Source organism: Theropithecus gelada, chromosome 18 (genome assembly GCF_003255815.1).
Source record: "Theropithecus gelada isolate Dixy chromosome 18, Tgel_1.0, whole genome shotgun sequence".
In the NCBI taxonomy this organism is placed as follows: domain Eukaryota; kingdom Metazoa; phylum Chordata; class Mammalia; order Primates; family Cercopithecidae; genus Theropithecus; species Theropithecus gelada.
This window is the reverse complement of record NC_037686.1, coordinates 27,132,835-27,146,364: the sequence shown is the minus strand read 5'-3', so window position 1 is coordinate 27,146,364 and position 13,530 is coordinate 27,132,835. Positions and strand designations below refer to the sequence as shown.

The following is a 13,530-nucleotide window of genomic DNA, read 5'->3' as shown; positions in this document are numbered from 1 at the left end:
CCCAGCACTTTGGGAGGCCGAGATGGGCGGATCACGAGGTCAGGAGATCGAGACCATCCTGGCTAACACGGTGAAACCCCGTTTCCACTAAAAAATACAAAAACTAGCCGGGCGAGGTGGCAGGTGCCTGTAGTCCCAGTTGGGAGGCTGAGGCAGAAGAATGGCATAAACCCGGGAGGCGGAGCTTGCAGTGAGCTGAGATCCGGCCACTGCACTCCAGCGTGGGCGACAGAGTGAGACTCCGTCTCAAAAAAAAAAAAAAAAAAATAGGTTCACAGACAATCTATGACATTCTGCTTGTGGAAACTAAGAATGAATGCTAAGTCACTGTCTTGTGTGGTCTGGCGAGGTTTACAGTTAGGCTGGAAGTAAAATCTGATATTATACCTATGGAGAGTAAAGGAATGATCCATCAGATGAGGACATGGGGTTTAGTTATAGAATTAATATTTCAACACATATCAGGAACAGCTATATAAGATTAATGACCCAGTGCTGTTTTGAAAAGGGCTAGGATGGTCTGCCAGTGCAGGGAGGACAACAATGGAGACCCTCGCCCTCCTCTGCAGAGCCCTGTGCGAAGGAACAGACTCTACGTGCCCAAATACATGCCAATGGTGTCTATCCTTCACTTTCAAATCACCCAGAGCATTCACATGGAGAGCTAATGGACTTGAAGGATTAAGAAAACAGAGATTAGTAATTCTACTAATCTAGGGCTCAATATTCTTGGCTTTATATACACTTCTGCTTTTGAGCTAATAGGAGGCCTGGAACAAATGGTTTTAACATTTCCTGCATCTATAAATGTAGACAGTAACTCTACAGTATAGTAACTCTCTCTCACCCTAGAACTTACTGGAAGGATGAAAGGAAATGTTTTTTTGAACTTTTGAAAAATCACGATAAAAAAATAAATGTCATCTCAATAGAACAGCATGTGTTCTGTCGTCTCAAGCCTAAGTAACATTGCAGAGCTTTTTATATCCTCCATATACCATGTAATTTGAATTTGGTTGTGAAATTTACTGTGGTTCAGTATAGTGTGGGGAGGAGGTAAGAGGAGAAAACAAGACCACATCCATGACATATGAGAGACACAATATAATATAATGATGAATGCGCATGGGTTCTGGAATCACAGAGTCAGGCCTTAAATCTTAAGTCCTCTCCTTCTAGTGTGTGACCCTGGCAAGTTACTAAACCTCTCCATGCCTCAGTTTCCTCAACTTTAAAGTGGAGGGTAATAATATGATCTGTCTTTTAGAATTGCTGAATACATATTAAGTTCTTAGGATAATAGCTGACACTTAATATGTGCTCAATAAATATTTGCTAATATTACTGATGACTCCTTCTATCTTTTATTTTTTTGAGACAGAGTTCCACTTTATTGCCCAGGTTGGAGTATAGTGGCATGAACATGGCTCACTGCAGCCTTGAGCCCCAGGCTCAAGTGATCCTCCCACCTTAGCCTCCTGAGTAGCTGGGACTACAGGTGTGTGCCACCACGCCTGGCTAATTTTTGTAATTTTTGTAGAGACGGGGTTTTGCCATGTTGCCCAGGCTGGTCTCAAACTCCTGAGCTCAAGCAATCCTCCCACCTTGGCCTCCCAAAAAGCTGTGACTGCAGGCATAAGCCACCATGCCTGGCCTTCTCCTACGTTTTAAATGTTTTCATTTTCCTTAACTTTCATGAAAAATTCTATTCATATTAAGATTCAGATTTGAGTTGCATAGAAATAGTACCACCACATTCTGTAGGTTTTGATCTCTAAACTTTAAAACACTCTAGCTTTTTTTTAAATGTACATACTTTGACCCAGAAAGCCAAAATAATTAAAAATTGCAAATTGAATTAGTAAATCATCTGTCAAAAATTCTATCTCAGTAAGCAAAGAAATTAGGATGGCAATGAAAAATGTACGGCTCTTCCTAGGAAGAAGCCCTTGGGCTTTTCTACAGACACTGCCAGCAGATTCCCATTTGAAACTCCAAAATTCTTCATAATTTTCTGCTCTTCTCTCTGCTCAATATTTTAAACTTGGAAATATTCAGTGTACTGGCAAGGCAGGGCACTGCTCATATTTTATGCTGTGGTTTTTATCATCATAAGAGGTAAGTGCTATGGTCTGAATGTCTGTGTCCCCCTCAGATCTATACATTGAAACCTAATCCCCAACACAGTAGTACTAAGAAGGTGGGGTCTTTGGGAGGTCTAATGGATCATGATCTCTATGAGATCGATGCCCTTATAAAACAGGCCTAAGGGGCTTTGCCTCTTTAACCATCTGAGGAAACAGAAGGCACCATGTATGTGGACAGGGCTCTCACCAGACCCTGAATCTGCTGGTGCCCTGGTCTTGGACTTCCCAGTCCCCAGAACTGTGAGAAATACATTTCGGTTGTTTATACAAGGCTACCTAGTTTATGACATTTTGTTACAGCAGCCTGAACAAACTAAAATGTAGGGAAATGCAGTTTCAGTTCTTCTTTGAGGAGAAAAGTATCTCAATGTCTAGCAGTGTCTTTTACACATCTTACATATGTAACCAGAAGAACAAAACCACTGCTACCTCTCTTCTTCCAGGGAGTAGGGGATCTTCTATAAGAATTTAATTAGTTGAGCCATTAGAATATTTCTATTTTTTCAAAGTCTTAATGTAGCTAAGGGAGTAGCCATTAAATGGTATGCAGCTTAGCAATGGAATAGTTTCTTAATATGAACAGGTCAAAAGGATGCAATGCTAATATGGGGTAGGGGTTGGGTAAAAGAAACAGTGTTCCGCCGGGCGTGGTGGCTCACGCCTGTAATCCCAGCACTTTGGGAGGCCGAGGCGGGTGGATCACCTGAGGTTGAGAGTTTGAAACCAGCCTGACCAACATGGAGAAATCCTGTCTTTAGTAAAAATACAAAATTAGCCGAGTGTGGTGGTGCATGCCTATAATCCCAGCTACTCAGGAGGCTGAGACAGGAGAATCGCTGATTGAATGCGGGAGGCGGAGGTTGCATTATTGCATTCCAGTCTGGGCAACAAGAGTGAGACTCAATTTAAAAAAAAAAAAAAAAAAAAAGGAAAAAAGAAAAAGAAAAGAAGAAAAGAAAGAAACAGTGTTCTGCATAATAATGAGAAGTACTAACATCTATTTGAAGAGAAGTCTTGCTAATTATGGGGCTAGTAAGAAAAATGCATCTCTTCCTTGTATTATTACATGATTTCTAAAATTAATATTTGATCCTTAAAGACATATGTAAGGGACTTGGGTAGGAGAGTATGTGGGTAAGTGACTGGGGACTGTAAAATAGCAGTATCAAGCAGGCATCTACTGGCAAACTGTAAGAATAAACAGGCATGACTCATCTTGACGGCAAGACCATCAAGGGACAAGAAGGGTAACTGTACCCACCCTACAGGGCTCTGGGAAGTCAAAAGGCATCATAGACTGTCCTAGAGTTAATTTCTTAGAGTAAATAATGGTTTTAGGGAAAGACCAACATTTGTGGTTAAATTAAGGAGTTTCTCAAAAAGGTAAATGAAGATTTAGTGCATCTTTGCAGTAACAAGGAAAAGGAAGTCTTACATAAAGGCACAGGCTTGAGGCTAAGGTTAGATCCCCTTGAATGGGAGTTAACTTTCTGAGTATTTTTCCCTTGGACTCTAATTGAGTTAAGTGCCTGTTAACTCACAAACATCAACCTTCTTTGCAGCAATATAACAAAATCCAGTCTTCAGAGCATTAAAATTCACAATAACTAAGACATAACTCAAAATTATTTGACATATAAAGGGCCAGGAAAATGTGATATATTCTCAAAGAAAAATAAAATCAACAGATGTCAATTGTGAGATGGCCAGAATAATGGAATTAGCAGACAAAAACTTTCAAAGCAGCTACCATAAGCCTGCTTAGTCAAGTAAAGGAAATAGGCTCCTAATGAATGAAAAGATAGGCTAACTCAGCAGAGAAAGAAAAAAAAGTAAACAGAAAAATACAATAGCTGAAATTTAAAAATGAAGACTTCTACAACAGTAGAATGAAGATGACAGAGGAAAGAGAGGGTAAACTTGAATTTACATCAACATAAACCATCTAATCTAAAGAAGAGAGAAAATAAGTACTGGGAAGAAAATCAACTGTGCCTCAGGGACTTGTGGTATAATTTCAAAAGCTCTAACATATGGATAAATGAAGTCCCAGAAGGATAGGAGAAAGAATGGAACTGAAAAAAATTTTGAAAAAATAATGCTTGGAATCTTCCCAAAGACATAAACTCACAGATTCAGGAAGCATAATGAACTCCAAAACAAGATAAATTCAAAGAGAACCATAATTAGGCACATCATAGTCACACTACTGAAAACCAAAGATAAGGAGAAAATTTTGACTGCACTTAGAGAAAAACTATGTATTGCATACAGGGTAGAATGAGTATGCACTTCTTATCTTTGGAGGCCACATGCAGTGGAATAACATCTTTAAAGTGCTTACAGGCAAAAAATAAAACAAAAGGAAAAACAAAACCCAGCTTGAATCTTTTATCAAGTGAAAATATTCTTTAAGAATGAAGGTTAAAAAAAAGACATTTACAGAAAAAGAAAAATCTAAAATAATTTTTGCCACTGGACCTGCAATATAAGAAATCCCAACAAAAGGCCTTCAGGCTAAAGAGAAACGAAGCGGGTAGGGAACTTGGGTGTTCAGAAATGAAGAACATTGAAAATAGTAAAAATATGAAACAAACAACTTTTCCCGTAATTTCTTTACAACAGATATGACTGTTTAAAGCATAACTGTCTAATAGAAATATGTGAACCACATAAATTTTCTAGTAGCCACATCAAAAAGGTAAAAAAGCTCCAATGATTTTAACATATGCAAAATATATACAACATATATGAAATATAATTTCTACATGTAATCAATACAAAAATTATTAGATGTTTTACATTCTGTTTCTCACACTGAGTCTTCTAAATTCAGCATGCATTTTATACACACAGCACATTTTAATGATGAACAAGCACATTTCAAGTGTTCAAAAGCCAACATGTATTAGATAGTGTAGGTTTAAAGCAAAAGTTGTAACATTATCTTGTGAGGTTCATAATGTATATAAATGTAATACATATGACAACTATAACAAAGAACAATGGGGGGGTGGTTGCAAGGTTTCCACATTTTACATAAAGGTATACAGTATTAATTTTAAGGACAGTGTGAAAAAACAAGAATATACATGTAATCCTTAGAGCAACACCTAAAAAATAAGTGCAAAGAGGTGTAGTCTGAAAGATGGTAAGTAAATTAAAATAGAATCCTAAAAAATATTTTAAAAATCCAGAAGATGACAGGAAGGGAGAAACAACAAAACAAGAAACAGAGGGGACAAACAGAAAACAATGTGGTAGATCTAAATCCAACCAAATCAATAATTACATGATTATATGAAATGTAAATGGACTGGACACTCCAATTAAACAGTAGAGATTATCAGAATGAATAAAAAAGCAGACCTGATTACATGCTGTCGCACTTTAAATATAAAGACAAAGACAGGTAGAAATTTAAATTATCATGGAGAAAGATGATGCCATGCAATAGTAAGCATAAAAAAGCTAGAGTAGCTAGATTAATGTCAGATAAAATAGATTTCAAGACACAGAATATTATCAAAGATAAAGAGGAACACTTCACACAATAAAAAGGCCATACTGCTCAAAGTAATTTATAGATTCAAAGCTATTTCCATCAAACTACCACTGCCATTCTTCACAGAATTAGAAAAAAAACTATTTTAAATTTCATATGGAATCAAAGAAGACCCTGTATAGTCTAAGCAAAAAGAACAATGCTGGAGGCATCACACTACCTGACTTCAAACTATACTTCAAGGTTACAGTAACCAAAACAACATGGTACTGGTAACAAAACAGACATATAGACCAATGGAGCAGACCTCAGAAATAACACCACACAACTACAATCATCTGATCTTTGACAAACCTGACAAAAACAGGCAATGGGGAAAGGATCTCCTATTCAGTAAATGGTACTGGGAAAACTGGCTAGCCATATGCAGAAAACTGAAACTGAACCCCTTCCTTACACCTTATACAAAAATTAACTCAAGATGGATTAAAGACTTAAATGTAAAACCCAAAACCATAAAAACCCTAGAAGAAAACCTAGGCAATACCATTCAGGACACAGGCATGGGCAAAGACTACATGACAAAAATGCCAAAAGCAATTGCAACAAAAGCCAAAATTGACAAATGGGATCTAATTAAACTAAAGAGCTTCTTCAGAGCAAAAGAATCTATCATCAGAGTGAACAGGCAACCTACAGAATGGGAGAACATTTTTGCAATCTACCCATCTGACAAAGGTCTCATATTCAGAATTCACAAGGAACTTAAACATATTTACAAGAAAAAAAAAACCATCAAAAAGTGGGCAAAGAATATGAACAGACACTTCTCAAAATAAGACATTTATGCAGCCAACAAACATATATAAAAAAAAAGCTCAACATCACTGATCATTAGAGAAATGCAAATCAAAACCACAATGAGATGCCATCTCACACCAGTCAGAATGGTGATTATTAAAAAATCAGGAAACAATAGATGCTGGCGAGGCTGTGGAGAAACAGGAATGTTTTTACACTGTTTGTGGAAATGAAAATTAGTTCACCATTGTGGAGGACACTATGGTGATTCCTGAAGGATCTAGAACCAGAAATACCATTGGACCCAGCAATCCCATTACTGAGTATATACCTAAAGGAATATAAATCATTCTACTATAAAAACACATGCATACGTGTGTTTACTGCAGCACTATTTACAATAGCAAAGACATGGAACTAACCCAAATGTCCATCAATGACAGACTAGATAAAGAAAAGGTGGTACATATATACCATGGTACACTATGCAGCCATAAAAAGGAATGAGATCATGTCCTTTGCAGGGATGTGGATGAAGCTGGAAGCCATCTTCCTCAGCAAACTAACACAGGAACAGAAAACCAACCACTGCATGTTCTCACTCATAAGTGGAAGTTGAACAATGAGAACACGTGGACAGAGGGAGGGGAATATCACACAATGGAGCCTGTTTGGGTGTTGTGGGTGAGGGAAGGGAACTTAGAGGACTGGTCAATAGGTGCAGCAAACCATCATGGCACACATATACCTATGTAACAAACCTGTACATTCTGCACATGTATCCCATTTTTTTAGAAGAAAAAAAGACAAAAAAGTTCAATTTAACAGGATGACTTAACACTCACAAATATGTATACATCTAGTAATAGAGTACTAAAATACAAGAAACAAAAATGGAGAGAATTAAAGGGAAAAATGGACAATTCCATGATCAATGCATGAAAATTCAACAGACTGCAGCAAATGTTAGAACAGGACAACAAAAAAATCCATAAAACACAGATCTGTTTACTCTGACAGTGTAACTTATTAGGTAAGGAAAAAACACACATAGGAGATCTGACTAATACTATCAAACACCTTGATCTAATTAATATTTCTAAAACACTATCAAACCAACTACTGCAGAATACACATTCTTTTCAAGTGCATGTGGTCATTGACCAAAAAAGACTATATTCTGGGCCATAAAGCCAAGATCAGGACAAGGATAAAAACCACCTCTTACCGCTATTTTTACTGCCTCTCTTAAAAAGCAAAACAAACAAACAAAACCCCCAACAAAGTAAAGCAATTCTTATTTCCCAAAAGAAGGTGAGAGGTGATGAGTACTTAGATGACAGGTACTCAACAAATGCTCATACATTGCTAAATAAATAAATGAATAAACATGATTACATTTTACAGTCATACAAACAGCCTTAGAAAACTCAACATTAAGGGTAATTGTGAGAATATTCAAATAGTCAACAATGTTCTTGAAAAACACTTTAGGATTTATTCAAATCTACATTTAGGGATTTAATTACGATTGTTCAGATACTTTATTCTATTCTACTTAGGTTGCTTCCTTTTGGAACCACTTTTCTAGCATTCCTATTAATCTGATTTTAAGGCTGAAACACTGAAGTCCCTAAGGAAAGCAGAAAGCTCAAACTCAATTTCCATAGCAACTCTAAATCTATCACACTATATTTATATATGGGCGTTTGATTTAAATACATGGATGTATATGAATCTGCAATGTGTCTAAGCTGTCGTTGCTATAGTAACTACATAACTTTGAATTTCCTTTTATGTTTAGTAAGTGTTCACACATAAAAACCAATCCGCACCAACAGTTATCTTGAGTTGCAGATATGGCTCATAGCAATAAATTTACAAACATCATGAGTCACAATGATGCATGTACTTACATATCTATCATTATGAAAATGTGTATTTTAATACATGTCCCTGGTTGGTATATTAAAACCAATTCAAGATGCAACTCCTCAGAACGTAGACAATAAAACTTACCAAGCAGCCATTTGCCCTTAGGTGACAGCCTCTGCTTATGCAGTAAGCTTGTTACAGTAAAGTCCCCAACGACGCACAGAGAAGCCACAGCCAAACTATTCTAAGGCTTCTCTGAATCATAAAGAAAAGCTTTTCTCTGTATCAAAATGGTTGAAAAATCTAGCATGTTCCTACAAAAACAAGATGCACTAAGTATTTAGAATATATCTATTTTATACATAGCAATCTCTGCTGCATGCTTATGTAAGTAGTCTGTACGATGTAAAAGCACATTTTTTTTTTCTTGCTAATGTAGACTAAGTCCTTTCTTAATTATCATAATGGTGACAATCTACTCCAGGATCACTTTTTCCACTCTAATCTGGTCCCTCTGTCATACAAAATGTTTGGGAGCTGCCACTTACTGCTCTTACTATATAATAGTTAGGACACGCAAGCTAATTTTAATATTGGCCTGAGGAAATTTTGGGGGAGAGATAAATCCACTAAAAAAATAAATCAAGTATTCCAAACTCAAAATAAAAAAAAAATTAAGGACCATCACCTGTTTTCAATTATACCAGCCACTGCTTATGTACACTAATGCAGATAATTAAGAAATGACCAAGGCTTAGAGGTGGGTAGAAAATTACTGCTATATGTTAGTGACCTGGCAACACTGTGAGATAAATGTGATACAGATACGTGAATTTTCCAGACTGCTGACCGTCACCGTTCATTTGCTCTAAATTTCAGATGAACAAAAGCAGACTGTGTATAAAGAGAATGGCTTTGAGTGACTACCAGAAGCGGGGGCGCCAGTTTGGATAATGTAAAAATAGAGTTCATGAGGGAAATAAATCAGGGTCAATATTCAGAGAATTATGACAATTCTAAGAAGTGTAAGGGACCTATGAGAGTATTGATCACTGCCTGCTGGTGTCATACATATACTAAAGACTACTGAGAGGCAATGGAACGATTTGATCTTGTAATACAGATCCCAGGATACTACTAGGCTCTTTAGTAAGGTTTTGCTAAGTTTTTTTTTTTTTTTAAACTGAGGTTTGTACTTTCTATTGATACCTGTATATTCCTTGCCCTAATGAGCTATGTGCTAAGAAACCACATCCCCATCTTCATTACAATTATGTCTAAATTAAGAAAGAGCAAACACACCCTGAGTAAGTACCTCAGAAACTCTCATGAATGAAGATTGAAGTGCACACATTTTACAGCACAGATTTTACAACACTTATTCTGACTCTTAGAAGACATTTTGGCTTACATTATCTCGGCTGTATTCCCAATAACTGGATATATGACTTCTAGAAAAAAATGAGGTCTTAATGCATTTATAGGAGCCTTTCTCCTATCATGGCTTTTAATAACAACACTCTATATGTGATATATCCCCAGTATAGTCTTACTACCCCACGATGCCCAAAAACGAGAGCATATTTTATTAAAAAGGGAATGGCTGTTTGACTTCTAATATCATTTCTCCCTGATTAATGCCAATAATGTAAACATGGTCAAGGTATCAGGAACATGGTCTCAGGAAATTACTGCCTTCGAGAACATTAAAAATAAAATTTATTATCTGTTGACTTTAATGGGTTTCCTGAGCATTATCACCCAAGAGGTTAAGCTCTAGAAAATATATATTTCTCTTTCAGGTTCATGGACATTCTATCAAAATGGCGCACGTTTCTCTGTGGCTTTTGTGAAAGACAGATGAGGGAATTTCTAGAAAACGAGGCCAAGGCAGCACAGTAACAGGCTGTCTGGGTGTGGAGGAGTATTGGTGCCAATGGGTAAAAAATTAAGGACAGGTTATGATTGTGGAAGAAAATATTCTGAGGTCTGTCCAATCTCACCACAGAAAACTTGAAAATATGGCAGTTGAGTTTTGAGTCCAAGCTATTCATCACTCACAACTGTAGAGAATGACATTAAGATGAGAAATATCAGACACCCTTGATTTTCTTACCTTTATTTCCTCCCACCCCACATGCTTCCTGAATCCCAGACTCTGGAGAGGGCACAGCATCCCCCTTTCCTCCACTCCAGCTCCTAGACTGATGAAAACTGCCGACAAAACTTGAAGGCCAATCTGAACTGCCATCAAGGTTTGCTTCCCAAAATCTTTGTGGCTTAATTTTTACAGCCTCTCCTATCACTATGGCTCCAAGAAAATAAATATCCTCTCTTTTCTTTTCTAACCCTCTATCTATGCCCTTGACATCTCATCTTTTCCCTTCGGCTTTAGCGTCATACTCCAGTTTCCCCTCTTTTTCCTATTTTCAATGATTCCTTCTCCACAGACATGTCTCCCATCTTACAAACCTGTTTATATTGCCTTATCCTAAAAGCAAACAAGAACAGTTGAAAAAGAATACCATTTTCCTTCCAATCTTATTTCCTGAAGCTGCTATCACTCTTTTCCCTACACAAACCAAATGTGTTTATTTTCCCCCATTTTTTTTCCTGACACATTTGTTAAAGGTTGAATATACTCTTACTGTCTCCAATTCCACAAGCCCTTGTTAAATTGCTGCAATCTAGGCCTATGCCCTCAGTATTTTAATGGACCAATTCTCTGAGGGACTATTAATCACCTCCTAGGAGTCAGACTTTGGCCTATTTTTCAGGCTTCATCCTATTTGATATCGCCACAATTAATATTTGGCACTGTTGTTGACCCCTCTGTCTACAAATTTCCTACTGTTTTTGTTCTCTGATGCTGAGCTCTCCTGGTTTTCTTCCTGATGTTCATCTTTTTTGCAGCTTCCTCTTCTTCCTCCTCCCCCTTAAATGTATGTATTTCCAAAGATCTGTGCTTAGTTTTCTTTATTCTATATAGGCTCACCCATTATGGCTCCAAAGTCAGATCTTTCCACTGTCTCAATTTCCTTCCTCCAACTTTGTCTTCAAGCCATTCCTGGCTCTACCATTCTACTGAATGGAGAAATCATTCAAATTGAGAAATCTAATAAACTCTTTCAGGCCTCATTTAACTTGACTTCTCAACAGATGTTGACATTGTTGACCATTATGCTCCCTACCTTCTGCTTCCCTGACACATCACTTCCTAGTTTCCTTCATTCTTTCTGGCACCTTCCCTGCTTCCTATGCAAGCCCTTCCTCTTCTACTCAATCAGTAAATGCCCAAGTTTCTCAAGGCACTCTACCCTTTATCACTCAGTATTCGCTTCCAGCATCCATTACATCAATATATGGAAGAATTGCAAATGTTTCTCTTTAGCTTATAACTCCTTTGAGCTCCAGACACACATGTGCACCACCCCCAACACAAAAATTGCCTATGTTGATCTTCTCTTAGATGTCACAAATGAATCTCAAACTTAGTATGTTCAAAACAAACTCAAGATTTCTTCCCAAATCTGGTTCTCTTTCAGCACTTCTTGAACAAAATCCCAAATCCTTCCAGTTGTGTAAGACGCCATGTTTAACATCTCCTCCTCTTTTATCCCAGCATTCAGCCATTACCAACATCCAGTCTATTTTGCCTCCTAACAACTCTTCCAGAGTTGTTCATTCCTCTTCATCTACATGAGTACTATTTTAATGCAGATGAAGAATTCATCTAATTCATACTAGTGAGTATAAGTATTCATCTGTTATCCTTAAAAATATTTTTAAAATATTTATTTTTAAATATTAAAAACATTTCAAAAAGTCATGTCAGTTTTCCAGTGGTTTCAGTCCAGCTGGAATACAGCCATAAATCCAGAAATAAGATGATAAAAATGCTGCTTAACAGTGAGCAAAACTGTGATTTCAAAGCTATTATCACCTATGTGGTCCTGTTAACCATTTGTACTCCATTCTGATTGCAGTTTGGGCATAAATAAGAAATCTGTTTTATTTACAAAATTAAGGTTACTGATTTAACAAGTTGGAACACTGGGTTCCACAACTGAGATGGAAACATGATTTTGGATGATTTAATGTTTAATTGTGCAGTACCCAACTCGTGTTTATAATAATGACCCAATTTTATAAGAACACATTCTGCTTGGTAAAGCCTGCTATTTATGGCAAGGATGTTTATAATATATTTTAGAAAGTTTTTTTTTTTTTTGTCCACAGAAGTTTTTAAAGTTTTAGTGTTCCAGGTATTTTTCCTCAACGACTTCACTTTTGGACAAAGCTGGATAAACAGGGTATTGCTGAATGTTACTGCATAAAAATTGCCACTGCCTACAGAGGAGATAGGATGTACAGTTCATGAAGGGTTAGAGATGATGATCCGTATTTAACAACATAGTTCAGTTCATATTCTGCTCTGTACTGTCAGCAATTAAGCAGTAAAAATACTTCAGTCAAAATCTAAACAGGCTACTTGAAATTTCTTGAAAAACTGAAAGGAAAAAGAAATCTATCCTGGAAGTATTATTTTCACTACCACCTTCAGTGATATAATGCAAATAGCTCTGCCTTTTTAATAGTTTAAATGAAGATGGTTAGACTAATGACAAATGGGTCACAGGAAGATAAATGTGGTGAAACAGACAACAGTAGAAACCATCCAAAGGCATTAAAATATTGACGGCTGGGAAGAATCAATCAGAAACACATGGTAAAGCACAGAAGGGTCTGAGCCATTCTCTAAGATAAAAGCAACTCCTGCAATCTCATGGTGACAATACCTGCTGTGGGGGAGTTTGCATGGTGAGATTTTTTTGGCAGGTTGAAGATCTGTTCACCAGGGTCAGGCGGAGGAATTGCATCTTGCCCTTGTCGTGCCTCTACAGGATCATACTCCTTCCCATCGTAGTTAGCATCATAGAATTTCTTAAACCATTGAATAAAATCCAGGTTGTCCTGGAAACGTCCTTTCACTAGCTTCTCCACTGGAATTACCTGCAATAAAAAATCACTATGTGAGTTACAAATCTCATGTGCGCGTACATACCCAAAAGAAAGGAAAACAGTATCTCAAAAAGATACGTGCGCTTGTAAGTTTATGGCAGCACTGTTTATAATAGCTGAGATTTGGAAGCAACCTAAGTGTCCATCAACAGATGAATGGATAAAGAAAATGTGGTACAT

General features: G+C 37.0%; 1 protein-coding gene across 6 annotated transcripts in view; it reads right to left on the bottom strand.

The window, feature by feature from the left end:
- MAPRE2 (microtubule associated protein RP/EB family member 2) overlaps nt 1-13,530 on the bottom strand; it is a 169,793-nt gene that overhangs the window by 29,025 nt on the left and 127,238 nt on the right. For all 6 annotated transcript variants that reach the window (XM_025364906.1, XM_025364905.1, XM_025364903.1 and 3 more), the window contains one exon: nt 13,128-13,341. In XM_025364906.1, the coding sequence (XP_025220691.1) occupies nt 13,128-13,341 (214 nt within the window). The remainder of the gene's footprint in view (nt 1-13,127; nt 13,342-13,530) is intronic.